This window comes from Pleuronectes platessa, chromosome 13 (genome assembly GCF_947347685.1).
Source record: "Pleuronectes platessa chromosome 13, fPlePla1.1, whole genome shotgun sequence".
Taxonomy (NCBI): domain Eukaryota; kingdom Metazoa; phylum Chordata; class Actinopteri; order Pleuronectiformes; family Pleuronectidae; genus Pleuronectes; species Pleuronectes platessa.
This window is the reverse complement of record NC_070638.1, coordinates 293,660-320,333: the sequence shown is the minus strand read 5'-3', so window position 1 is coordinate 320,333 and position 26,674 is coordinate 293,660. Positions and strand designations below refer to the sequence as shown.

The 26,674-nt window shown below is 48.4% G+C and overlaps 3 protein-coding genes across 3 annotated transcripts; all 3 read right to left on the bottom strand.

Moving 5' to 3' along the window:
- Nucleotides 1-300: 300 nt before the first annotated feature.
- LOC128454871 (E3 ubiquitin-protein ligase TRIM63) lies at nt 301-5,660 on the bottom strand. The gene is made up of 9 exons (XM_053438438.1): nt 5,411-5,660; nt 4,683-4,855; nt 4,228-4,402; nt 4,018-4,113; nt 2,791-3,024; nt 2,682-2,704; nt 2,407-2,531; nt 1,044-1,285; nt 301-375 (listed from the first exon to the last, which is right to left on the bottom strand). The coding sequence occupies exons 1-9, from the start codon at nt 5,528-5,530 to the stop codon at nt 301-303; spliced, it is 1,263 nt and encodes a 420-aa protein (XP_053294413.1). The 5' UTR covers nt 5,531-5,660.
- Nucleotides 5,661-6,916: 1,256 nt separating this feature from the next.
- On the bottom strand, nt 6,917-9,309 carry LOC128454872 (dnaJ homolog subfamily C member 5-like). The gene is made up of 4 exons (XM_053438439.1): nt 9,203-9,309; nt 8,911-9,124; nt 8,664-8,838; nt 6,917-7,014 (listed from the first exon to the last, which is right to left on the bottom strand). Exons 1-4 carry the CDS (start codon nt 9,307-9,309, stop codon nt 6,917-6,919), a joined length of 594 nt encoding a protein of 197 aa, XP_053294414.1.
- Nucleotides 9,310-12,149: 2,840 nt separating this feature from the next.
- On the bottom strand, nt 12,150-25,864 carry slc4a2a (solute carrier family 4 member 2a). Its single transcript, XM_053437846.1, is given in 20 exon segments — nt 12,150-12,218; nt 12,484-12,657; nt 12,755-12,924; nt 13,007-13,260; nt 13,344-13,510; nt 13,594-13,683; nt 15,227-15,436; nt 15,645-15,839; nt 16,480-16,628; nt 16,749-16,952; nt 17,140-17,359; nt 17,441-17,625; nt 17,717-17,813; nt 18,112-18,259; nt 20,005-20,140; nt 20,238-20,418; nt 23,575-23,708; nt 24,571-24,939; nt 25,340-25,490; nt 25,811-25,864. Coding segments are annotated over 20 exon segments (3,357 nt in total).
- Between the last annotated feature and the right edge of the window lie 810 nt (nt 25,865-26,674).

Genomic DNA, 26,674 nt, shown 5'->3' with positions numbered 1-26,674 from the left:
TTGGTTGATGTTACACTTTGTCCAAGGACAGGAAGTGATGTCACCTCTGACTCTGACTTTTAATTTCCTTTAAAAAGTTTGTGTTTGTTAGTTTTTGTCTTGTTACGATCTATGAGACAAACTGTGATTAGTGAATATGAGAGTAGAGAATTAAAGTTGAACTGATAAATGATTCAGTAAACCTCGTAACCGTCACTCATCAAAGAATTTCAAACTGACGTCAGAGAAAAACAAAATCTTTATTGAAGAGTTTCTGTCCGTTGTCCACATGTGACATCATCAGAGACATGAAGACGTGTCTCACTTCTGGTTGAGCCAGCTGAAGGAGAACACGTGTCTCTGGCCGTCGCTCGACTCGTTCTGATCAGACTCAACCTGCAGCAGCAATCAAACAATAATCATCCATCAATAATAAATCATAAATCTGACAGAAGCTGATTCATGCCTTCATTTCTATGAGACTGGATTAATGCACTTTTACAGCGTCCCATAGAAATCAATAGAGCCTCATTCAGAAGTCTGCAGCCCGTGAACCAAGAGGAGGGAACACACTAGCTGCTCAGGATGTTCCACACATTGAGCTCCAGGTTCTCCTCCTCACACACAAGGTTCTGAGCCGACCCGGTTACACAGCGCCCCTCTACTGGACCAGGTTCCCTCTAGAACACTGAGAACCTCTGCAGCAACTCTGTCAGAGGTTCCAACGACAAACCAAATTCTGCTGCAACAATATTTACCCTGAGACTCCAGAAGGTTTAATGGACTCAAACACAGCCCCCCCCCCCCCCCCCATCAGAGGTGTGTAGATAATGGGTGAACTATCCCTTTAAGATCTGTTCTCTTTTATGAATTCCTTTTTATGTTTCTTTTTATTAACATGTTTTTATTAGTACTAACATGTTTTATCTATAGTGTATCCAAAGCACTTCTTGTATGAAAGGTGCAAATCAAGTTTATCATTAATATTTAGTAATCACCCACAGCCAGTCAACACATTATCCAATCAGATCCATTGATTAGAGCGTTCATGATCATGATCCTACCTGGGGGGTGGGGCTGGCAGTGGGCGGGGCAAGATGGGGCGTGGTCTGACTGGAAGACGAAGGGGTGGGGTTTCTTGGAGGTGACGTGATCGTGGGTGTGGTCTCTGAGGGTCTCTGAGGGGTGGGGGCTGAGAGCTGTGCAGGTGGAAGAGGAGGCTGCTGATTGGCTGCTGGCGGCTGCAACTCAGCTCGACTCCCTGGTGACGTCACTCTGATCTCATCTTCTTCATCTTCCTCATCAGCTGAGAGGAAACTCAAGGTTAGCTACATGCTAACAAATGAGCAGACAGTACAGGAGCTCCATATTCATAGACTGACATGCTAACACTGTAGCATCTACCATGCTGCTTTAGTCAATACATCAGCTTCCTGTTAGCATAGTTTAGCTTTTTTAGCATGCTAAGCCATTTCAATACCATTTCTTACTAGCAGCTGAATGTAGCTTCCTTTTGGTAGCATGCTTATGTGTTAGCATTTGGACACATTAGAATGTTTCCATACAGCAGCTGTAGCATTAGCATGTCTAAGGACGTTAGCTCTTTATTCTGTTACCTCAAAGAAGGGCTGCACGATTATGGCCAAAACCATAATCACGATTATTTTGATCAATATTGAGATTACGATTATTTATCACGATTATTCATTAATTTTAGGGACAAAATCTTTTTATTACACACTGCTTCCACTTCCATTGTTGTGCTACATTCCAGCTAATGTACACGTCTTTGCATCAAAATAAAACTTATACCGATGTTATTCACCTGAAGCAAAATATAAATAATAAATTTCCCCCAAATAAAGGGCAAACTAAAAATAAATATTCCATCACAGAATGCAACCAAATGAAACGATTCAGGCCTATGCATACAAGGCAATAACAAGGTGTTATTGATAAATTATACTGTAACAGTTACAGTATAATTTATCACCCTTTAACTGAAGCATCAGAATCTCACCTCAAGGCTTCATTTTAAAAGAAAGCTACAGTTATTGTTATTTGGCTAATTATTAGTATTAGTAGTATTATTATGCGGCGCACTCGTGAATATGATTTGTTCGTTAAATCCCAAAAACGTCCAGACAAGCGATGATGATCCTTTTTGAGGGACCGGCTGCTCGCCTTCGACTCCTGACTTCTGATTTACCTTTCTCTCTCCTCGTCTACTGACTGCAGACTCCTCCCCTCTCGTTCTCCCTCTGCTGGTTGGCTGACTGTTAGCTGACGACCATGCCCTACCTCAAAGCTAATCACTGATCTCATGACAGGTCGTTAAATGTAGCCAACAACTAACATGCTAACAGGCCCACACACACACACACATACACACACACACACACACACACACACACACACGCCTGTAACCTCTGATGAAGGCAATGTTGCTCAGCGCTTGTCTCTGAAGTTTGATGTTAGCAGTGAAGAGTTCCATGTTGTCGTATCCGTGTTGGAGTTTATCCAGGTGAGACGTGTTGGTTCCCTCCACGATCCTGATCAATAAACAGCAAATAATCCATAAACAGCAAATAATCAATAAACAGCAAACAATCAATAAACAGCAAATTATCCATAAACAGCAAATAATCAATAAACAGCAAATAGTCAATGATGTGATGAGATAAACCACGTTAAAGACTCACTTCTGCAGCAGAGGTCTGGACGTCTGTGGGACACAGATCAAAGTTAATTATTCACATGAAACGAGTGTTTTCTCCGTGGAGCTTGAAACGCCTGCACAGAGAATCACACCTGCAGGAACACGGCCATCTCCGACTCGTCCAGCGTCTGGATGGCGTTCTCCAGCAGCCGGGCGGCAGCGTCCATGTGCTCGCTGTACTTCCTCCTCAGACCTCGGATGTTGTCGAGTCTGTCTTCCTCTTCAGAGCTGATCCTCAGAGTCATCTCACCTTTCTTCTCCTCCAGGAGAGCGAACAGGTGATCAAATGTTTCACACACCTTCGACTTCTGTCTGCTGCCATTCTCCTGAAAACACAACGGGTGTGAACCTCAGGGGAAACAGGTGTGAACATCAGGTGAAACAGGTGTGAACCTCAAGGGAAACAGGTGTGAACATCAGGGGAAACAGGTGTGAACCTCAGGTGAAACGGGTGTGAACCTCAGGTGAAACGGGTGTGAACCTCAGGGGAAACGGGTGTGAACCTCAGGGGAAACGGGTGTGAACCTCAGGTGAAACGGGTGTGAACCTCAGATGAAACAGGTGTGAACCTCAGGGGAAACAGGTGTGAACATCAGGTGAAACAGGTGTGAACCTCAGGGGAAACAGGTGTGAACCTCAGGTGAAACAGGTGTGAACCTCAGGGGAAACGGGTGTGAACCTCAGGGGAAACGGGTGTGAACCTCAGGGGAAACGGGTGTGAACCTCAGGTGAAACAGGTGTGAACCTCAGGTGAAACGGGTGTGAACCTCAGGTGAAACGGGTGTGAACCTCAGGGGAAACGGGTGTGAACCTCAGGGGAAACGGGTGTGAACCTCAGGTGAAACGGGTGTGAACCTCAGGTGAAACAGGTGTGAACCTCAGGGGAAACAGGTGTGAACCTCAGGGGAAACAGGTGTGAACATCAGGTGAAACAGGTGTGAACCTCAGGGGAAACGGGTGTGAACCTCAGGGGAAACGGGTGTGAACCTCAGGGGAAACGGGTGTGAACCTCAGGTGAAACAGGTGTGAACCTCAGGTGAAACAGGTGTGAACCTCAAGGGAAACAGGTGTGAACCTCAGGTGAAACAGGTGTGAACCTCAGGGGAAACGGGTGTGAACCTCAGGTGAAACAGGTGTGAACCTCAGGGGAAACGGGTGTGAACCTCAGGGGAAACGGGTGTGAACCTCAGGGGAAACGGGTGTGAACCTCAGGTGAAACAGGTGTGAACCTCAGGTGAAACAGGTGTGAACCTCAAGGGAAACAGGTGTGAACCTCAGGTGAAACAGGTGTGAACCTCAGGGGAAGTGGAGGAACTCACATAAACAGATCTGCAGGTTTCCTCCAGGTGACCGATGATCGCCTGAATCCTCTCGTTATTCCCAACGAGCACAGAGATACAGTCAGTCAACTCCGCCTACACACAGACACACACTCATGTTAAACCCTCTATGGAGGAAGAAGAAGTTGTGTTATACAGGAGTACAGGTCATCTGGCAAACGGAGCAAGCGTCATTGTGTGTGCGATGACCTTTTGTGCGGTGAAGACGGTTTCGAGTGGAGCCACCTCACACTCTTTGTGCGCTCCGAACACTTTACACAGTGAACAGGTGGGGGCGCTGCAGCTCACACAGTAAATGTTGATTCTTTCATCCGCATGATCAACACACATCAGCTGATCGACCTTCACCACAGAGGACGGTTTACTGAGAGAGAGAGAGACAGAGAGAGAGAGAGAGAGAGAGACAGAGAGAGAGACAGAGAGAGAGACAGAGAGAGAGAGAGAGACAGAGAGAGAGAGACAGAGAGAGAGAGGGAGAGAGAGAGAGAGAGAGAGAGAGAGAGAGAGAGAGAGATGAGAGGGAGAGAGAGAGAGAGAGACACCCGTTGACACTCGTTTTTCAAGTCGACAGTTGAGGATTATTATTCTGCTTGCTGTTGTTCCTTGTTGTCTAATACCCGGGGGGGGGGGGGGGGGGGGGGTACCTGCTGCTGTCCTGTTTGTACATGTCGATGATGTTCTCCACCAGCAGGTTCCTCTGCAGGCCGTAGACACCGTGTCGGTCCAGCACCACCTCATGGCGACAGGACGGGCAGCGGAATCGACCTCCTGATGTCACCGTCGAGCCGCTCCTCGTCGACAGGTAGGGATTGGACGCCTGCAGGGGGCGGGGCCAGACACAGGTGGAGAGGACTCATTCATCCCCTTTTCAGTGGAGAAGCTTTGGAAGATCCCATGATGCTGTGGGAGGACTAACCCTAACCCTATGGATTCACTCAGGGGCCATTCAAATAGTCCATTGGATTTAGGAACCTTCTGAACTGAGTGATATTACCTGAAGTGTTTCTTAATATGATCTGTTCAATTCTTTAAATGTTGAGGAAAGGAGGCTCAATGCTTCCTAACTTCTCTCCTTTAGCCGAGGAAACATCAACCATCCTTCATGAAAGGAAAGGAGACAATGCCGTCTCACAATTCTTTGCGGCAGCAACATTAATATATAAAACAGAACAGCTGTTTCATCCTCATGATCCAGATGTGAATCATCACATGATCGTCTGACTTCTTCTCGGTCACGTGTCCAGTCAACAACAAACATTATGAACTGATAGTTCGTCATCATCATCACAACGAAACAGAAATATGATCACAACTAAAGAAACGTGGTCCTTGAGGAAATCCTCAGTCGCTGCTGATCAACACAAGTTCTCACCTGGAAGACGTCGTTGGCACACTTACGACAGAGGTTGTGTTGGCAGGGCAGGATGACCACCGGCTTGGTGAACGTCTCCAGACAGATGGGACAGATGAGCTGCTTCTCCAGACTCTCCATGACACTGAGCCACACCGACACCTGGTGTTGTGGGTCTGTGGTGTTGTGGGTCTGAGGTGTTGTGGGTCTGTGGTGTTGTGGGTCTGTGGTGTTGTGGGTCTGTGGTGTTGTGGATCTGTGGTGTTGTGGGTCTGTGGTGTTGTGAGTCTGTGGTATTGTGAGTCTGTGGTGTTGTAGGTCTGTGGTGTTGTGAGTCTGTGGTATTGTAGGTCTGTGGTGTTGTGAGTCTGTGGTATTGTAGGTCTGTGGTGTTGTAGGTCTGTGGTGTTGTAGGTCTGTGGTGTTGTGGGTCTGTGGTGTTGTGGGTCTGTGCACAGCAGTGTGAGAACAGTGAGTCTGTTTTTAGATGGACAGACGTCAGCTGTTGCCGTGCCGACAGGTCCTTATATGTCAAAGGTCACAAGGAGGCGTGTCAGAGCCAGGGGGGGGGGGGGGTCAAAGTCAGGAAGCAGGACAGATTCTTAAAGGGACAGTGTCAGAGACGCTGAGGAGGCTGCAGCTCCCCCTGCTGGTCAGTGTTGGGTGTGATATTTATTTTTAATAATTTATGACTTTCACCCAAAGATCATCTCAATTTCCTTCTGTCCCATTTAATTCAAAATGCAAACTTTACTTGAAGCTTGGCTCAAGTTTAGATTCCATCTGTTACGGGATTAATCTGAAGTCTGACAGAAACGTCACCATGAGAGAAGGGGGGGGGGGATTCTCCACTGGAGGAGACAAGAGGAGAGTCCGGGGACATCTGATGGACAGGAGGAGTATGACACATGAAACGTGTTGAATGTTAAGTTTTCTGAAAGTTCAGATTCAGATAGATCATGAAGAAAAACACATGGACATCTGTAAAATCTAATATTTTATATTTCAACACATGGACATCTGTAAAATCTAATATTTTATATTTCAACACACAGCAACACAACAATCTCGATAAATGTGTCCAGTCATAATGGCGCCCCCTGCTGGACAGACGTGATTACAGGAGACATCACGTCACACTCTGAACATTATTCACAAATAAAATAAACAATAAAAATGCAACAAACTTAAAAGTAAAACATTATTGACATCAGATTTATTTATTTTCTAAATCTTAACCTTTATTTAAGATGTGAGAGAACTTCGACCAATCAGAGTTGAATTAAAGAGCTGCTGTGTTAAAGGAACAGTCTGAACAAATAATGTTTTCACCTGCTAATGAACAGACAGATTTATATATATATATATATATATATATATATATATATATATATATATATATATGACGTCATGTCAGACTGTTGATTTCAGACATAACGTGGCCTCTTATTGGCTGACGTTAAACTGGTTCAGGTGGTCAGGTGTGGGACTGCGGCAGTGTTTCCTGTTTCCTGTTTCCTGTCAGCTTCATGTGAAGGTGTCTCCGTATCTTCGGTGTCCGTCAGTGATCAGCTGAGTTTTCTCTCCGGCGTTTGTCGGCTGTTGAACGATCGGAGTCTCATCATCTGAAAGAAAAACAGAAAAACCTTTGTTATCTTATGACATCATGGCCTCGGGACCACGTACAAATCCATACCTGTTTTTATTTTGAAAGAGACAGGAAACAATCAGGGACAGACATAGTAAAAAGATGAGCCGGAAGTCGAACCCTCAACCTGCTGGTCCACACTCGAACCAATCAGCCGATGAGTGTAATAGTTTTATTAAATGCTAATTTTTAAGGTATTTCATATGAACTAGTTTTCACCTTAAAGCTTGCCACAGGAATCTGTGATTTGAAGTTAAGTGGGAGTTCCCTGTGGTTTGTTAAGGGACGAGTGAAAGGCTTCTAGTCAGGGCCCGACCCGACAGCAGCTCAGGGGCTCGTGCTCCAAAGCTCAGGCAAGTCTGTCCAAATTCAAAAGTGGTGAAAATGTATTCTGGCAGAGCGGCTCAACAGCGCCACCTAAAGCACAGACACTGTTTGCTTTCACCGATCTGCACGGAAATCGGTAGACAAGTGTAACATGACCAGACTGACAAAAAGTCTCAAGGACAATTGTAAAAAACGCAACAGGACGTCGGCCATTTTGGATTTAGTGGCCAATTTGACCGTTCTACACGTGTATTTTAACAAACTCCTCCTCGAGCTTACTGATCAACTTCAGACTCAGTGTCACCTCAACAAGATGAAGATGAAAACTACCTCGACTATTTTAGTCTACTTTGGCTTCAAAGTTTGATGATTCGTCAAAAATGAGTTATTAGTGATAACTCCTCTGTGCATTGTCCAATCTGACGTTGACCTCTTTCGAACGACCACAGTCCCGCCCTGAGCAGATCCCTGTGTCGATATGATCGTCACAGCGCCACCTGCTGGCAACAGGAAGTGACATGTCTTATACTCTGATGCTCTGCTCCTGGCTGCTTTACAATATTCAGCTCAAATGAGCTTCGTGGTCAGAATGTTGACGTTTCCTCAAACTGTGTAAACACTGATGTGCGGCGAAGGAGACGCTGTTGTCATAACTCCACTGTGCATTGTCCAATCAGCCCCAAAATCATGTCACATGATCAGGGTCCAGGCCTGAACAGCTCCATATGTCAAAAGTAACTCAGGGTCATAGCGCCACCTACTGGCATCAGAAAGAAAGCCTTGTTTTACAACTTTCATTTGATTTACATCAAAATGTCACCGTGTGGTCTGCACTTCATGGCGTGGACCATAAAGCGTGATTAGTGGGCGTGGTTAGGCGCTGCGTGACAGACACAGGAAGTCAAATGTTTATTTTTCTGCAAAACGCACAAAACATGGAGCCACTTCAGGTCCTCGGGGCCACACAGTGCTGCTTCACAGCCCTAGTTATTATTAATGATTATTAATAACCTGCATGATGTCTTAATGGAGAAAAACCCTCAAACTTGACTTAATACCATTAAGCCATGACATCTCTTTTATTGTAAGCTAAAGGGATCCTTTACATTTTATTTGATAAGTTTTAAAGTTTTAACCCTTTGAAATCCCTTAACTTTACAGATTATCTCTTGAAATGGTTCAAATCCATCACCTTTATTAACCGTTAAATACCTTAACTACATCAATATTTAAGGATCAATAAGCATATTTAAGGGAGTTGATGATAAAGCTGACAGAGCTCACTTCCTGTTGTCTCACTGTTGTCGAGGTCGTTGCGTATCTCTTCCTCGAGGTCGTCAGGGGAGATGTAGTCAGGCTCCGCCCCCTCCCCGGCCGGCGGGGGGTGGAGTTTTCCGCAGCAGCAGTTGCAGCAGCAGCAGAGGCAGCAGCAGCAGTAACATCCGGTCAGGACGCCACACACCACGAACACACCCTGACACACAAACACAGCGTCAGCGCCCCCCTCAGGTCACACTCCCAGACTTTGTAAGCCCTGCCCCCTCACCTTAGCCCACCAGGTGGACAACATGAAGTACGTGTTCACGTTGTCCTCTCCGAACTGCTGGGCCACGTAGAGTCCGAGGGACCCGTACGAGTCGTAGATGTTCCTCTTGCTGAGGTCGGACAGGACGGCGTGAGCGCTGTTCAGCTCCTTGAACTTCTCAGCAGCGTCCGGGTTCTCTGGGTTCTTATCAGGATGGTAGCGCAACGCCAGCTTCCTGTCACAGGTCAGAACGTTACTATTACCACTGAAGCTCCAGAAGTGGAGAACACAGATTGAAGATGAACTCACTCACCTGTAGGACTTCTTGATCTCATCATGGCTGCAGCCCCTCTCCAGATCCAGGATCTGATAAAGAGACTCGCCTGAGGTGGACAGAGTTCGCTGCCTCGCCTCAGACATCCTGACACCATCACCTGTCGCAGGTCAGAAGGTCAGAAGGTCAGAAGGTCAGAAGGTCAGACTGAGCACTGACTCACCTGAACCACCTGATGCCTGTGGCTGGGGCCTGACTACTGATCCAGTCTTGGTCACAATAACAACGAATGAGTTTCAACGAGTTTCTTCACGAACTCCATTATTCAAACCCACAGAACTTTATTAAATGTTTCTAAGGAGACGAGTCAGTGAGCAGGAGAAACATGGACGTCTTCACTGTCCTGTCAAAACATTGATGTGAAGTCTGGTTCATTTTATTTCAGCAGGATTCAAATGTCACGTGTCCCACGAACATGATGTCCCCCAACATACATGTGAAAGAGTAATAAAGAGCTGTCACCTGGTGAAGCCTCGGAGCGCACGGTCCTGTCGTCTCCCGGCTCAGTTGTGTGTTGTCCTGTCCTCTCCCGGTTCAGTTGTGTGTTGTCCCGTCGTCTCCCGGTTCAGTTGTGTGTTGTCCTGTCCTCTCCCGGTTCAGTTGTGTGTTGTCCTGTCGTCTCCCGCCTCAGTTGTGTGTTGTCCTGTCCTCTCCCGGTTCAGTTGTGTGTTGTCCTGTCGTCTCCTGGTTCAGTTGTGTGTTGTCCCGTCGTCTCCCGGTTCAGTTGTGTGTTGTCCTGTCGTCTCCCGGTTCAGTTGTGTGTTGTCCGGTCGTCTCCCGGTTCAGTTGTGTGTTGTCCTGTCGTCTCCCGCCTCAGTTGTGTGTTGTCCTGTCCTCTCCCGGTTCAGTTGTGTGTTGTCCTGTCGTCTCCCTGTTCAGGTGTGTGTTGTCCTGTCGTCTCCCGGTTCAGTTGTGTGTGGTCCTGTCCTCTCCCGGTTCAGTTGTGTGTTGTCCGGTCGTCTCCCTGTTCAGGTGTGTGTTGTCCTGTCGTCTCCCGGTTCAGTTGTGTGTTGTCCGGTCGTCTCCCGGCTCAGTTGTGTGTTGTCCTGTCGTCTCCCGCCTCAGTTGTGTGTTGTCCTGTCCTCTCCCGGTTCAGTTGTGTGTTGTCCCGTCGTCTCCCGGTTCAGTTGTGTGTTGTCCTGTCCTCTCCCGGTTCAGTTGTGTGTTGTCCTGTCGTCTCCCGCCTCAGTTGTGTGTTGTCCTGTCCTCTCCCGGTTCAGTTGTGTGTTGTCCTGTCGTCTCCTGGTTCAGTTGTGTGTTGTCCCGTCGTCTCCCGGTTCAGTTGTGTGTTGTCCTGTCGTCTCCCGGTTCAGTTGTGTGTTGTCCGGTCGTCTCCCGGTTCAGTTGTGTGTTGTCCTGTCGTCTCCCGCCTCAGTTGTGTGTTGTCCTGTCCTCTCCCGGTTCAGTTGTGTGTTGTCCTGTCGTCTCCCTGTTCAGGTGTGTGTTGTCCTGTCGTCTCCCGGTTCAGTTGTGTGTGGTCCTGTCCTCTCCCGGTTCAGTTGTGTGTTGTCCGGTCGTCTCCCTGTTCAGGTGTGTGTTGTCCTGTCGTCTCCCGGTTCAGTTGTGTGTTGTCCGGTCGTCTCCCTGTTCAGGTGTGTGTTGTCCTGTCGTCTCCCGGTTCAGTTGTGTGTTGTCCTGTCGTCTCCTGGTTCAGTTGTGTGTTGTCCCGTCGTCTCCCGGTTCAGTTGTGTGTTGTCCTGTCGTCTCCCGGTTCAGTTGTGTGTTGTCCGGTCGTCTCCCGGTTCAGTTGTGTGTTGTCCTGTCGTCTCCCGCCTCAGTTGTGTGTTGTCCTGTCCTCTCCCGGTTCAGTTGTGTGTTGTCCGGTCGTCTCCCTGTTCAGGTGTGTGTTGTCCTGTCCTCTCCTGGTTCAGTTGTGTGTTGTCCTGTCGTCTCCCGGTTCAGTTGTGTGTTGTCCTGTCCTCTCCTGGTTCAGTTGTGTGTTGTCCGGTCGTCTCCCGGTTCAGTTGTGTGTTGTCCGGTCGTCTCCCGGTTCAGTTGTGTGTTGTCCTGTCCTCTCCTGGTTCAGTTGTGTGTTGTCCTGTCCTCTCCTGGTTCAGTTGTGTGTTGTCCGGTCGTCTCCCTGTTCAGGAACCTGAGCAGGATCTCTGACCGCCTCCATCTATCATTCAGCAGCCGGCTCAGGTGTCCACATGTCTCCGCCTGTTCAGGTTTCACTGAGACGCTTTGTGACGGAGGTAACCATGGAAACCATTATGCCTGTTCTAGTCATGTGATCTGTTGGTCACGTGACACCTTGTTAAATGTTAAATGACTGAAGTGACCAGCAGGGGTCAGTGTTTTCTTATATTTACAACTTTATGATGTTTTGACAAACATGTATTGAATCAGTAAAATGTCAAAGTTGAATAAATTAGTTAAATGTGAGACAATGAGAAAAATAAAACACAATCAGATCATTTATGTTTAATGATGAAGAAAAAACAGTTACACATACGACAGAGGGTTTCAGTTAATGAGAGACAGAACCAGACTTGAACCAGAACTAACCAGACCTGAACCAGAAGTAAATTTGACCCAAACCAGAACTGAACTAAAACTAACAAGGCCTGAACCACAACTGAACGAGAAATGAACCAGAACTGAACCAGAACTAAACCAGACCTGACCCAAAACTAACCTTACCTGAACCAGAACTAACCAGGCCTGAACCAAAACTAACCTGACCTGAACCAGAACTAAACCAGACCTGAACCAGAACTAACCGGAACTAACCCGACCTGAACCAGAAGTAAACCAGACCTGAACCAGAACTGAACTAGATCTGAACCAGCTCTGAATCAGATCTAAGAACTAAGAACCAGTACACCCCCCTCCCCTCCTACAGGGTACATGTTGGATGCTACTGAAGGGGGGCGCAGGATCAGTCCATCTAGTGAGATCGACCAATCATCAGGCTGCTGCCGGGTCACACGGGCCCCTGCAGCTGTGAGTCCTCGTCCTGCCCGTCCTTCTCCTCCATGTCGTCAGCATCCAGCTGCAGGAGCACACCGGCATGGCAACAGTCAGATTGACCACGTACATTATACACGTGTACGACACGTTAATCACATGTTAACACAGAACGACATCACAGACAGGTTTTATTACAACTGTTTCTCGAGAGATGTTTGTTCGGTGTTGAAACGGTTCATGTGTCATTCAGCTGAGCCATCGGTTCCGGTCAGTTGTTACCACTTTGTGTGAATCTGGTTTCACTTGGTTACAAACCAGCTTCGTGTGATGTCAGGTGACGGACTCACGCTCTGCAGCTCCCGGCTGGTGAACACGTGAGGCAGCAGCAGCGTCCTCACAGGAATCGTCAGCAGCAGCACGAAGGGGAAAGCTAGAGCTGCTGCCGTGGCCATGACCACCCACAGCAGAGACAGACAGGTCAGCTGGACGATAGTAAACATGTGCATTCTTAACGTCCGTACCTGTCAGACAAGAGACAGGTGTCCACATCATGTGACTCAGTTTCACACCTCTTTCAGTGACGGATGTTTTGGTCCCTGGTCAGGGGGCGGGTCTAACCTTGCGGACGTAGCTCTGATTCGGGTGGTACTTTGAGGGCATCAGCAGCAGGATGAGCCTCTCGGTGAGCTGGATTCCGTTCAGGGACATCACACCCATGTAGAGGAAGATCCCAAAAAGCACCGCTAGAGGGATCTGACGCAGGACCTCTCCGATCACGATGGACAGACCTGGGACGAGGAGCAGGGACCAGATCAGAAGCTGTAGCACAAGCATTGGTCACATCAGTCACAGAAGGACTCAGAGTCGTACCCACTAACACAGCCACCAAGAAGCCAGTCACCCTCTGCTCCTTCACTTCCTGGATGCGGGGCCTGTCGCCAGGGGCCACAGCTTTGCTCATGACGGTGAGGGCGTTGGTGTGGGTGACGGACCGAACGGTCGCAGCTGACAGCCAAGGCAAACCAAACAGAGCTGAGACTCCACCCACCACCACGATGATGAGGAGGTCCAGGTGAAAACCAGTTCCCTTCACCAGCATCCTCTCCTTTTTACTGACAATCAGTCTGACGGAAGCAGGGAAAGTGACATTAACACTTCATTCCGAGACCAAAACAACCAACAAGACAAGAAGAAGACAGTGTTGTACGCTGTGATCTGGGACTCCATGAAGATGAGGATGAAGACGAGGATGGCCGGCAGAATGCTTGCACCCATCATCCAAATGGGGAACTGCCCGTCCGATCCCAAAGGAGAAATCATCCAACCACGCTTCTCTGGACTGGAGACAGAGAATCCACTGGGCACATTGAGCTTCTGTCAGTCAACAGAAAGAAGACAATTCAACAGAGGTATTCACACAGATGTCTTGATGAGTCTTAAACATGCTCTGGTCTGACCTGGGTGTAGGTGTCCTCCGCGCTGTAGTCCACCAACACCATGATGAGGATAGCAATGGGGACCCCAAAGTCTCCGATGATCCTACGGAGCTTAAGTCAGAAATGTGAGACCTCACATTTAGACTTTGAATATCAGAACACTTATTACACACCTATACCTGTGAAATGTAGTGAGAGCTGTACCTTTATAACCCTGTATCTCCATGTACATTTACCTGTGCATTTGTACTTGTACCTGTGTACAGAAATAAAGGTGTGTATCTGTATGTATGTACTTGAATCTGCACCTCTTCAACTTCAACTTAATTGTCCCCGAGGGGAAATTAGTTTTGCAGCAAAACCCAAACTAACAAGAAACATGGACACATGGACTCTGGCACGATACAGAAAACCATTGAAATACATAAATACTTGAACACATCCAATACCAACAGAAAACCGAGAGCTTGTAAAACTATCAATAAAAACCGTCACTCAAATCAAAAGTAAGACGCTCGTCAGTCCTCAGGAGTGAATGTGAACTGTCTCCTGGAAACGTCCCTGTCTAGTCGTTGTTTCATTACATCCGGGTCACAGTCGCTGTTTGAAAGCCAGGTTTCAGTAAGGGCCAGTAAACGAGTTCCTTCGCCTGGAGCTCGTCAGTTTTATTACGGAGGGTCAGGTACCTGAACATGTACCTGAACATGTACCTGAACACGTACCTGAACATGTACCTGAACATGTACCTGAACATGTACCTGAACACGTACCTGAACATGTACCTGAACATGTACCTGAACATGTACCTGAACATGTACCTGAACACGTACCTGAACACGTACCTGAACATGTACCTGAACACGTACCTGAACACGTACCTGAACATGTACCTGAACATGTACCTGAACACATACCTGAACATGTACCTGAACAAGTACCTGAACACGTACCTGAACATGTACCTGAACACATACCTGAACATGTACCTGAACATGTACCTGAACATGTACCTGAACAAGTACCTGAACACGTACCTGAACATGTACCTGAACACATACCTGAACATGTACCTGAACATGTACCTGAACACGTACCTGAACATGTACCTGAACACATACCTGAACATGTACCTGAACACATACCTGAACATGTACCTGAACATGTACCTGAACATGTACCTGAACATGTACCTGAACAAGTACCTGAACACGTACCTGAACATGTACCTGAACACGTACCTGAACATGTACCTGAACATGTACCTGAACACGTACCTGAACATGTACCTGAACACATACCTGAACATGTACCTGAACACATACCTGAACATGTACCTGAACATGTACCTGAACACATACCTGAACATGTACCTGAACATGTACCTGAACACGTACCTGAACATGTACCTGAACATGTACCTGAACATGTACCTGAACACGTACCTGAACATGTACCTGAACATGTACCTGAACATGTACCTGAACACGTACCTGAACATGTACCTGAACATGTACCTGAACACGTACCTGAACACGTACCTGAACATGTACCTGAACACGTACCTGAACATGTACCTGAACATGTACCTGAACATGTACCTGAACACGTACCTGAACACGTACCTGAACATGTACCTGTACCTGAATGTACTGACCCTGCCGGGGAAGAAGGAGCTGTTCTTGAACTTGCGGAGGTAGAAAGCGATGAAATACGTTCCCGCCATGAGCAGTAAGGACAGCAGGGCGGTGTTGGGCTCTCCCACAACCTTCCCAGTATTCCCAGCAGCAGTTGTGTAGTTGCAGAGAAATGGAGATACTGTGTTGTTTCCATGGTAACAGTTTTTGAGAGGATGCTCCTGAAAGATCTAGAAGACAAAGAAGGACACCTCCAGTGCTGCTCTGTGTTGTATGGACAGATACTTGTCTGCATCAGAACCTTTAATTCACACACACTTAGACTTCAACATGAAAATAATCTTAATGTATAAATCAATCTGTAATCTCAACACGCAACACATAATTCCTGTTACTTTTGAATATGCAGAGTTCATGCTTGTTGCTCTCTGGCTTCACCTTGATCGTCTTGGCGAAGGTCTCGTAGATGAAAATGAGGGAAATGAGGAAGGAGAAAATCTCCTGAGTGAAGCGGGAGACAAAGCGAACAAGGATGCTTCCCTCAAAGGCCACAGTGAGGAGAACCAGTAGCACCAGCCAGAACCCGATCCACACCCGGCCCGTCAAGTACTCGATCCCATTGCTTTTACAAAACTATACAGAAGGAAACGACCAGGTAAGATACTTTGCTTTGATGGAGGATCCCTGACCTGTAAGGAGGTAGGTGGAAAATCTGTAATTTATGAAATATATAACTTTAAGCTAAAAGTCCATTCCTAGTTAAAAGTGACACATCGATTTCAGAGGGTGAGCAGAACAGATGAAACATCACACGAGGTATCAAAGACAATCTTGAGTTTTAACAGGAATAAAGTTCAATTCATCGGTTTGACCAATTATGGTTTTCAAATGTTAAGGCTTATTTGAGATGTACAATCAACCATCATCTGCATAACAGCTTTATCAAAACTACTCATTATCTCGACCAAAGAAATCTACTGATACAAAGTGCTGATTGGATACCAGGCCTCTCTCTCCTCTGACAGCCTCACTGCTCCCTTACTTCACTGTGTGAAGTCCGGATTCTTATACTGGGGTGACGGCCTGAGGATACAGGGTAGGAAACGAGTTTCCATCTGCTCCCATCTGACCATTCTAAGGTCATGTGGTAAAATGAAGGTCCGAAAACCTCTCAAGTGACTTCTTACTAAAACCTTGTGTGTCCATCTACAACACCATATGTCCACAGACATGATATATTGAAACAGGTGTGAAGAGGGTCAGGTGAGCTCACAGTGAAGAAGGCCTCTTCAAACACCAGCAGTGGTCCAGAGAAGCCGATCACCAGCAGAGGCTGAGCGCCCAACACGCTGAACACGATGCCCTGCACCGCTGTGGCAACTATCAGCTCCGACACGCCCATCAGACCCTCGGTTTTCTCACCTGTGTCAAAGGTCAGCGATCACATTAACAACACAACTCTGAAACAATGTCTGCTGATTGTTTGTAATCATCAAATAAACACCTGGTTCAACCTCGAGACAAAGTTCTGTCACAACTTACCCAGCAGTCCACCGAAGGTGATTGCAGGTGACAGGGCAGCAAAGTAGATGAAGATGATGGCGGCCATGCACTGAGGGTTCAGAGCATCTCGGAGGTCACTGAGGTACTGAGGGTAGCGTCGAGCCATGTCCTGGACCAGACCTCCAAACAGACGCCCCGATCGCCTCAGGGGCTCCTCGCTGGGTTTGGAGGGAACCAGGGAATCTGAGATAAGATCACAGTTGATGAAAATCTTCAGATAATAAGAAGGAGACATTTAGTCTTATTCTGGCGACATGTTTGTCTTACAAGGACGATGAGATGGCAACTTTTAACTGAGCAGGAAGTGATGACAATGTCCAAATTCATAACTGCTGATGCAACATGTTCATTGACATAAGAACAAACCGACCTTCATGCAGCTGAAGACTCAACGGTTTCTCCTGCAGTTTGCTGCCCTGCTCCTCCTCCCTCTGCTGGAGCATCTCTCTTTGGAAGCGAGCGACAGAGTGGAGCAGCTCGTCCCCGTCCACCTCCGAGGGCGGCAGGACCACGCTGCAGTCCAGGAAGTGGTTGATGGCGGTCAGCAGATCCTGCCGGTCGTCAGCCTGGTACGCCGCCTCATGGAAGTGCTGAGGAGGTAGAATTCATTATACAACATGTATTATGAAGCTTTGAGGTAGCGGAGCGTCAGTCGAGTCTGTGGGACTTGCCTTGTCGGACATAAGGGTGGAGATGGAGCGTCCGATCTGGTGATAGTCCACATTAGTGACGGGTGGGCCCAGCAGCAAGAAGAGGAACCTCACAGGGACGGGGACTTCCAGAACCGACTCCAGCAGGACCGCCTCCTGCAGCCGCACAAACACCATGGAGGGCTGATCCAGGAAGCTCACACTGCCTGCAGACACAGCAGAGGGATGCTGTGACCCAACTACACACATTCAAGAAGTACATGATGTGAATACCATGTGTACTTTCGTGATGCGTACCCACGAGAACCACGGTGGCCTCAGCTCTCTCTGGGATCTTCTCCATCAGCTTTGCTTCATGTTTGGATCTGGGCTGGCAGAGGGGCGGGGCTTCTCTCTGGACACGCCACGAAAAAAACTCAGAATCTTGACAAATGTTTACATTTACTCGTTTGAAAAGCTGAATCCTAACCACTGCTCTACTGATGACTCCCAGCTGGACGTGTCATCTGTCACAGCATCACTCCTTCTCTGAAGCCCCCAACCCCCCAAGGCTGCACCCCCCCCCCGATTACATGTGATCACCAGCCACCACTGTTCAGGACCAAGTCCAACTTCTTTATTTGTGAATTGATTTAATGTCACGTCACCGTCAAACACAAACGTCAAACAGACGTGGTCTGTCTTTGTTTTACCTTGGTCTTCTCTGGGTCAGCCTCTTTGTGATTGGTCAGGTTCTGGGGGAGCTCTGATTGGCCATTGTGTTTGTCAATCAGGGCGGCCATGTTGGCAGCAGAGATGTTCCTGCTGAACGAGCTGTGATCTTTCTCATCACTGGGATGACTGACGACAGAGACAGGGAGAAGACATGAAAACACTCTGGGTGGATGGATGATGGACAGCTGGATGATGGACAGATGATGGACAGATGATGGACAGCTGGATGATGGACAGATGATGGACAGATGGATGAAGGTCAGATGATGGACAAATGGATGATGGGCAGATGATGGACAGATGATGGACAGATGTTGGACAGATGATGGACAGATGATGGACAGATGGATGATGGACAGATGATGGACAGCTGGATGATGGACAGATGATGGACAGATGGATGAAGGTCAGATGATGGACACATGGATGATGGTCAGATGATGGAGAGATGGATGATGGACAGATGGATGAAGGTCAGATGATGGACAAATGGATGATGGGCAGATGATGGACAGATGATGGACAGATGTTGGACAGATGATGGACAGATGATGGACAGATGGATGATGGACAGATGATGGACAGCTGGATGATGGACAGATGATGGACAGATGGATGAAGGTCAGATGATGGACAAATGGATGATGGACAGATGATGGACAGATGATGGACAGATGTTGGACAGATGTTGGACAGATGATGGACAGATGATGGACAGATGATGGACAGATGATGGACAGATGTTGGACAGATGATGGACAGATGTTGGACAGATGATGGACAGATGTTGGACAGATGTTGGACAGATGATGGACAGATGATGGACAGATGATGGACAGATGATGGACAGATGATGGACAGATGTTGGACAGATGATGGACAGATGATGGACAGATGATGGACAGATGATGGACAGATGATGGACAGATGTTGGACAGATGATGGACAGATGTTGGACAGATGATGGACAGATGATGGACAGATGATGGACAGATGATGGACAGATGATGGACAGATGTTGGACAGATGATGGACAGATGATGGACAGATGATGGACAGATGTTGGACAGATGATGGACAGATGATGGACAGATGTTGGACAGATGATGGACAGATGATGGACAGATGATGGACAGAAGATGGACAGATGATGGACAGATGTTGGACAGATGATGGACAGATGTTGGACAGATGATGGACAGATGGATGATGGACAGATGATGGACAGATGTTGGACAGATGATGGACAGATGATGGACAGATGATGGACAGATGGATAATGGACAGATGATGGAGAGATGGATGATGGACAGATGATGGACAGATGATGGACAGATGTTGGACAGATGATGGACAGATGATGGAGAGATGGATGATGGACAGATGTTGGACAGATGATGGACAGATGTTGGACAGATGATGGACAGATGATGGACAGATGATGGACAGATGATGGACAGATGTTGGACAGATGATGGACAGATGGATGATGGACAGATGATGGACAGATGTTGGACAGATGATGGACAGATTATGGACAGATGATGGACAGAAGATGGACAGATGATGGACAGATGTTGGACAGATGATGGACAGATGTTGGACAGATGATGGACAGATGGATGATGGACAGATGATGGACAGATGATGGACAGATGGATAATGGACAGATGATGGAGAGATGGATGATGGACAGATGATGGACAGATGATGGACAGATGTTGGACAGATGGATGATGGACAGATGATCGACAGATGTTGGACAGATGATGGAGAGATGGATGATGGACAGATGATGGACAGATGATGGACAGATGATGGACAGATGATGGACAGATGATGGACAGATGATGGACAGATGATGGACAGACCTGTGTCGGAGCAGCAGAGCTCTCAGGACGCTGGTCCGATCCTCAGCTCTGATCTGATCTGAGATCACCATCTGCTCCACCACCTGCTGGGCGATGTCCGGCAGCGTCCTCTGCTTCAGGTCCAGAAGCACCGCCCCTGAAACCACAGACCCATGAGGTCTCACTATGACTTCATCAGCTACAGAGGGTTGTGTGTGCAGTGTCAGTGTCTGTCCAGCGGGGGCAGCACTCACCATGGGAGATGGTTCTCCGGAGCTCGAGCAGCGAGCGGAAGGAGAGCGAGGCCACGTGAGGTCGACCCCAGCGCTCCGTCTCCTCCTCCACCTCCTCCTCAAACTTGATCCAGCGAGCGGTCTCCCTCCACTGCAGCTCCTGGTTCCTGTCAATCATCAGCTCGTTCAGCTCCACAAACACCTGCACACACACACACACACACACCTCTAATAAATTATAACTTCAGAACACGATTAGAATAGATTTATAATTTAAATATAAAAAAAATATCATTTAAACAGAAGCAATAACACAATAACCAGAATATCTCACTGGAACGAAATCTGCATTTCAGTAGAATAAATAATGTTCTTGACATCAGACACTGTGGAAAACGACATGTCACTGTGTGTGTGTGTGTGTGTGTGTGTGTGTGTGTGTGTGTCTGTCTGTGTGTGTGTTTTCAGTACATCATATGTTCTCGTGATAGCAAACATAACTCGTAAAGAGAAGAGATCAAAGAAAACGAAGGACCTGTGTGAGGCTGCTAACGGCTGATCCCTGACCAGCTGATACAACCAGCACAGGTAGAATAAGACGTGGACCAGTTCCTCCAGTTGAGACCAAAACTATAATAAACAAACCCACATTGCAAGAAGAGGAGGATTTGGGTTAATGAGAGTAACTGTGCCTTGTCCCCAGATGGACAGCAAGTGGAAAGTGATGGACACATTGTGCCACAGCCCAGAGACAAAGTGCAGGGACGTTCAATCAGCTGCTGTCTCTCCCAGGTCTCAGATCAGTACTCCAGCAACTTGTAGCTGTAAGTCCACCTCACCTGTCCCACCTCACCTGTCCTCTTCTGTCCCACCTCAACTGTCCTCTTCTGTCCCACCTCTTCTGTCCCACCTCACCTGTCCTCTTCTGTCCCACCTCACCTGTCCTCTTCTGTCCCACCTCTTCTGTCCCACCTCACCTGTCCTCTTCTGTCCCACCTCTTCTGTCCCACCTCACCTGTCCTCTTCTGTCTCCCCTCTTCTGTCCCACCTCACCTGTCCTCTTCTGTCCCACCTCACCTGTCCTCTTCTGTCCCACCTCTTCTGTCCCACCTCACCTGTCCTCTTCTGTCTCCCCTCTTCTGTCCCACCACACCTGTCCTCTTCTGTCCCACCTCACCTGTCCTCTTCTGTCTCCCCTCTTCTGTCCCACCTCACCTGTCCTCTTCTGTCTCCCCTCTTCTGTCCCACCTCACCTGTCCTCTTCTGTCCCACCTCACCTGTCCTCTTCTGTCCCACCTCTTCTGTCCCACCTCACCTGTCCTCTTCTGTCTCCCCTCTTCTGTCCCACCTCACCTGTCCTCTTCTGTCCCGACTCTTCTGTCCCACCTCACCTTTCCCTCCTCACCTGTCCTCTTCTGTCCCAACTCACCTGTCTCCCCTCTTCTGTCCCACCTCACCTGTCCTCTTCTGTCCCGACTCTTCTGTCCCACCTCACCTTTCCCACCTCACCTGTCCTCTTCTGTCCCAACTCACCTGTCTCACCTCTTCTGTCCCACCTCACCTGTCCTCTTCTGTCTCACCTCTTCTGTCCCACCTCAGTGTGTGTCAGGACTGAGGAGGAATCAGCCCAAAATAAAACTTTAAAGAGACATTACTCCATAAACAGGAAGACACATCATCACTGAGACTGAGGGACTAAACAGACACACACAAGCACACACACACATCAGCACGCACACACACGCACATTCTAAAACAGGTTAAAAGAAACCGAAGTAAAACAAAGTTAAACATGAAGCAGGTTAAACACAGACGGTAAATCAGCCTGTACCTCAGAGTGTCCACTGTCCATGTCCAAACTGTCCATCGTGAAGACGAGACTGAATCAACTCAGACTCAACTCTGGGTTTACCTGCCCTCACATGAGTGACATCACCTGTCCCCCCCCTTCTGTCCCACCCCTTCTGTCCCCCCTCACTGGAAGACACAGCATCGCTGAGGCTGAGGGACTAAACACACACACACACACACACACACACACACACACACACAGACACCCACCCACTTACACACACACACACACACACACACACACAGACACCCACCCGCTCACACACACGCACACAAACACACACAGACACTCACCCGCTCACACACACACACACACAAACACACACACGCAGACACCCACCCACTTACACACACGCACACACACACACACACACACAGACACCCACCCGCTCACACACACACACACAAACACATGCACACACACACACAGACACACACACACACACACACACACACACACACACACACACACACACACAGACACACACACACACACACACACACACACACACAGACACCCACCCGCTCACACACACACACACACAAACACATGCACACACACACACAGACACACACACACAGACACACACACACACACACACACACACACATAGACACCCACCCGCTCACACACACACACACAGACACCCAAACACACACACACACACACACACACACACACAGACACCCAAACACACACACACACAAAGACAGTGAAGACCAATGACATGTCTCCACTTCCTAACATATCTCAGATACGAGTGCTGCCACCTGGTGGTGATGACAGAATCTGTGCAGTCGTGACCGAGGAGGCGTGGCATCCTGAGTCAGTCTCAGCTGTCAATCATGACGTCTCAGAATGTTTATCATCAAATAACTAATTAAAATAAAACTGATCAGAAACATGAACAATCAGAGAGAAGAAGGAGCTGAAGATGAGGAGGAAGATGAGGAGGAAGATGAGGAGGAAGATGAAGAGGAAGATGAGGAGGAAGATGAAGAGGAAGATGAGGAGGAAGATGAGGAGGAAGATGAGGAGGAAGATGAAGAGGAAGATGAGGAGGAAGATGAGGAGGAAGATGAGGATCTATACCGTCGTCAGCCACCAGGGTGCGATCCAGATGTGTTACATTACATCACATGTCATTTTGGCTGACGCTTTTGTCCAAGCTACTTACATTTAGTACACTCAACATTTTGGGGCCATTTAGGGGTTCAGTATCTTGCCAAGGACCCTTCGGCATGCAGACATAGAAGAGTGTGTGTGCCGGCAACCTTCTAGTTGGAGAACAACCACTCTACCCCCGAGGCCACACCAGTTGTGTGAACGTCCTCAGAGGTCAACATGGCGGCAGGGTCGTCAGAGCAGACGCTCCTGTCCCGTGCACGTCCCTTGTCTTTACGTGTTTGACCAAAAGGTCTTTTACAAAAGAGAGTTGACCCCGGGGGGGGGGGGGGGGGGGGGGGGGGGGGGGGTCACTTTATGAACTGTGACATCACAACTCACCTCGTGAGGCGTCCGGTCCGGTCGGAGCTGGGACTGACCGACCACCTGATCTTTGCTGATGTGAACGATTGGTCCTCTGCAGCTCCGCCTCACCAAGTGACGCCGCACGCCCGGCACATCGTCCAATCGGTGACCTAAGGGGAGGGGCATACATGTGGGGGTGGGATCAGAGCACAGGGGTCAATGGTCAAAACTCTGATGGGGACAGTTTCCTTATTTCCTCATTGATTGCCTTGCTTCTTCTCTCCTCCTGCACCCTCCTTCCTTCCTTCTTGTTTTTCTGTCTTCATGGGAACTTTCTGTCATTTAATTTGGTTTCAGGCTCGACTGAGCTTCAGTGAAGTGAACTCTGAACGATCCAATCACAGGGGAGCAGTCTCAGGTTTCTCTGATGCAGGAAGAGAACATTGGTTTTTCTCAGTCCAGTTGTGGGGATCAGCTGACAGCACCCCCTGCCTGTTTCTGTGCGTCCTCTCACTTCACATCTGTTTCCCCATCAATCATCATCCAACCTCAACAGTCTGTTGGTCCATCTCTCAAACTGTCCCTCTGTCTGTGGCTAGCAGCTCGTTTCAAAGTCTGGATGACCCACAACTTCCTAATTCTAAATTCAGACCAAACTGAGGTCGTTGGATTTGTCCCTAAACATCTCAGAAGACACTGTGGGACCAGAGAGTCCCCTTGGTGTTAGGTTGTCCCCCAGCTCCACTGTGAGGAGCCTGAGTTCTGACCAGGAGGGGGAGCACTTCTCTCTCTCCCTCTCTCTGTCTCTCTGTCCTTCTGTCCCTATGTCCTCATCTGTCCACTGCTTTTCACAGCAGAAAACTTACAAACTGACCACGAACGACCAAAAGACGTTAAATCACATTTTCAAGTCAGGACCAGGATCAGATGCAGGACCAGCCTGTCCCTGATTTAACTCCCTGAAACGATAGAACCCATCTGTGTGTTTGTGTGTTTGTGTGTTTGTGTGTTTGTGTGTGTTTCTTCACTGACTCTTGATTCCGTCCAAGTCGACCGACGTCAGCGCTCCAGCCTCGTCAGTGTCGTCAGTGGCCACGCCCATCATGGTGCTGCCACGTGAGAGGCTGTGTTGATTGGTAGAGGTGGTGGGCAGGTCTCTGTGAGGGGGAGGAGTAACGAGTTAAGATGACGAGTCCTGAAGTTCCCAAAGTGTCAGGTGTGCTCCTCACCTGGAGGTCTGACTGCAGGACTCCTCCTCCTGGTCTTCTTCAATGGTGGTCGCGGCGCTGGGGGCGGAGCCTCTCCTCCCATCCCTCATGCCATCATTGGTCCTCTTCCTCTTGATGTCAGCGGGAGGTTTGGACAGAGGATGCTGGACCTGGACAGAACAGTGACGGTGGTCTGCAGTGGAGACAGAACCAAACGGAGCATGTTGGAGGTTTTAGGACCAGAAGTGGAACCTTTAAAGAACCTGGAAACCTTTATCCTCCACTGATCAGATCAGCAGGGAAAGGGAACATGCATCTTCAGGACCCCTGAAACCCCCTGGAACCCTTGATGGAACAAGTTCCCTTGAACCAGAAGGTTCCACCCTCTGAAATGTTCTCAGAATCAGAACCTTTTCAGATTGACCTATTGACTCTAAAAATGAAGAATCAAAATAATATAAACCTTACAAACAACCTCCCTTTAAACAGCCTTTAAAACGTAGACCACCAGAAGCTCCTGAGCCCCCCCGACTCCTGCAGGCCCCTGATGAGCACGGAACCCAAATAAAGAATCTTCAGTTTCAATGTCTCACCTTCAAAGTCCTGCTCGTCATACACTCGGTATTTGTCTGGCGGACTGAACGCTGCAGAACCAAAGATCTGCGGAAAACACTGAACATCGAACACTTTGTTCAGGTCCTCCTCTTCTTCATCCCCAGGGCCACGAGGAGGAGGAGACAGAGACTGAGGGAGATCAGTGAGACATGTCCGTCAAAGGTCAAGGGTCAGGAGGTTACAGCTCTGAGTAGAAAATACTGTTACCATGTAAAATACTACTTTACTTCACAGTTGAACAGGATTATTATTATTGATGTCATGTGATCACGTCTCTGTGTTGGTGATTGGGTATTGATCAGGAACTAATCAAGTATTGATTTACTATTGACTGAATGTTTATTGAGTATTTCAGCGTCTGTCTCATGATGAACTGTGAGCCTGGTGACAGCTTCCTGTCTTCACACTGACAGGACAATGATCATTGGTCGCTTGGAGCTGAGACTCACTGCCGACAGGCCGAGGGCCTCGCCGGGCCCCGACGACTCCGGATGATGGCTCATGTCTCCGTCAGGGGTCAGAGGTCAGAGGTGAGTTCAGGAAGCACAACCTGGAGGTCAAAAGTCATTTTTTTATGATGAGTCATCTGGATTGTTCACGTGTGTTTGAATCCGACTGATGAAGCATCTGTAACGAAAGCAGCTGGTGAACATGAACGTTTCAACATGGATCCTGGAGTCCAGCCGCTGAGGAGGCTCCTGCATCATCAGCAAGGACGGAGACAAGTCTGACTCTACCTCAGAGACATGAACGTCCAACTGAGGACATGATCCGCACTCTGGACACATAACACTCTGTGTGTGTGTGTGTGTGTGTGAAACAGGGAAGAGTTGGAGCCTACCTCAGCGTCCCTGCAGCACTGAAAGAGACTGGAACTAACAGAGAGAGAGAGAGAGAGAGAGAGAGAGAGAGAGAGACAGGGAGGGGGGGGAGACAGGGAGACGGGGAGGGGGGGAGAGAGAGACAGGGAGGGGGGAGAGAGAGAGAGACAGAGACAGAGAGACAGGGAGGGGGGGAGAGAGAGAGACAGAGAGACAGAGAGACAGAGAGACAGGGAGACAGGGAGGGGGGGAGACAGAGAGACAGGGAGGGGGGGAGACAGGGAGACAGGGAGGGGGGGAGAGAGAGACAGGAAGACAGGGAGGGGGGAGAAAGAGACAGGGAGGGGGGAGAGAGAGAGACACAGAGACAGAGAGACAGGGAGGGGGGGAGAGAGAGAGACAGAGAGACAGGGAGACAGGGAGGGGGAGGGGGGAGAGAGAGAGACAGGGAGGGGGGAGAGAGAGAGACAGAGAGACAGAGAGACAGGGAGA

Excerpts from the sequence above, each read along its gene's own strand:
- LOC128454871 (XM_053438438.1), bottom strand. The coding sequence starts at position 5,530 with ATGGAGAGTCTGGAGAAGCAGCTCATCTGTCCCATCTGTCTGGAGACG. Across the intron at positions 2,705-2,790 it reads AGATGGCCGTGTTCCTGCAG|ACGTCCAGACCTCTGCTGCA; the intron begins GTGTGATTCTCT and ends TGTGTCCCACAG. Across the intron at positions 1,286-2,406 it reads CAACATTGCCTTCATCAGAG|CTGATGAGGAAGATGAAGAA; the intron begins GTTACAGGCGTG and ends GTTTCCTCTCAG.
- LOC128454872 (XM_053438439.1), bottom strand. The coding sequence starts at position 9,309 with ATGTCTGAGGCGAGGCAGCGAACTCTGTCCACCTCAGGCGAGTCTCTT. Across the intron at positions 9,125-9,202 it reads GAGATCAAGAAGTCCTACAG|GAAGCTGGCGTTGCGCTACC; the intron begins GTGAGTGAGTTC and ends GACCTGTGACAG. Across the intron at positions 7,015-8,663 it reads ACGCAACGACCTCGACAACA|ATGATGAGACTCCGATCGTT; the intron begins GTGAGACAACAG and ends TTTTTCTTTCAG.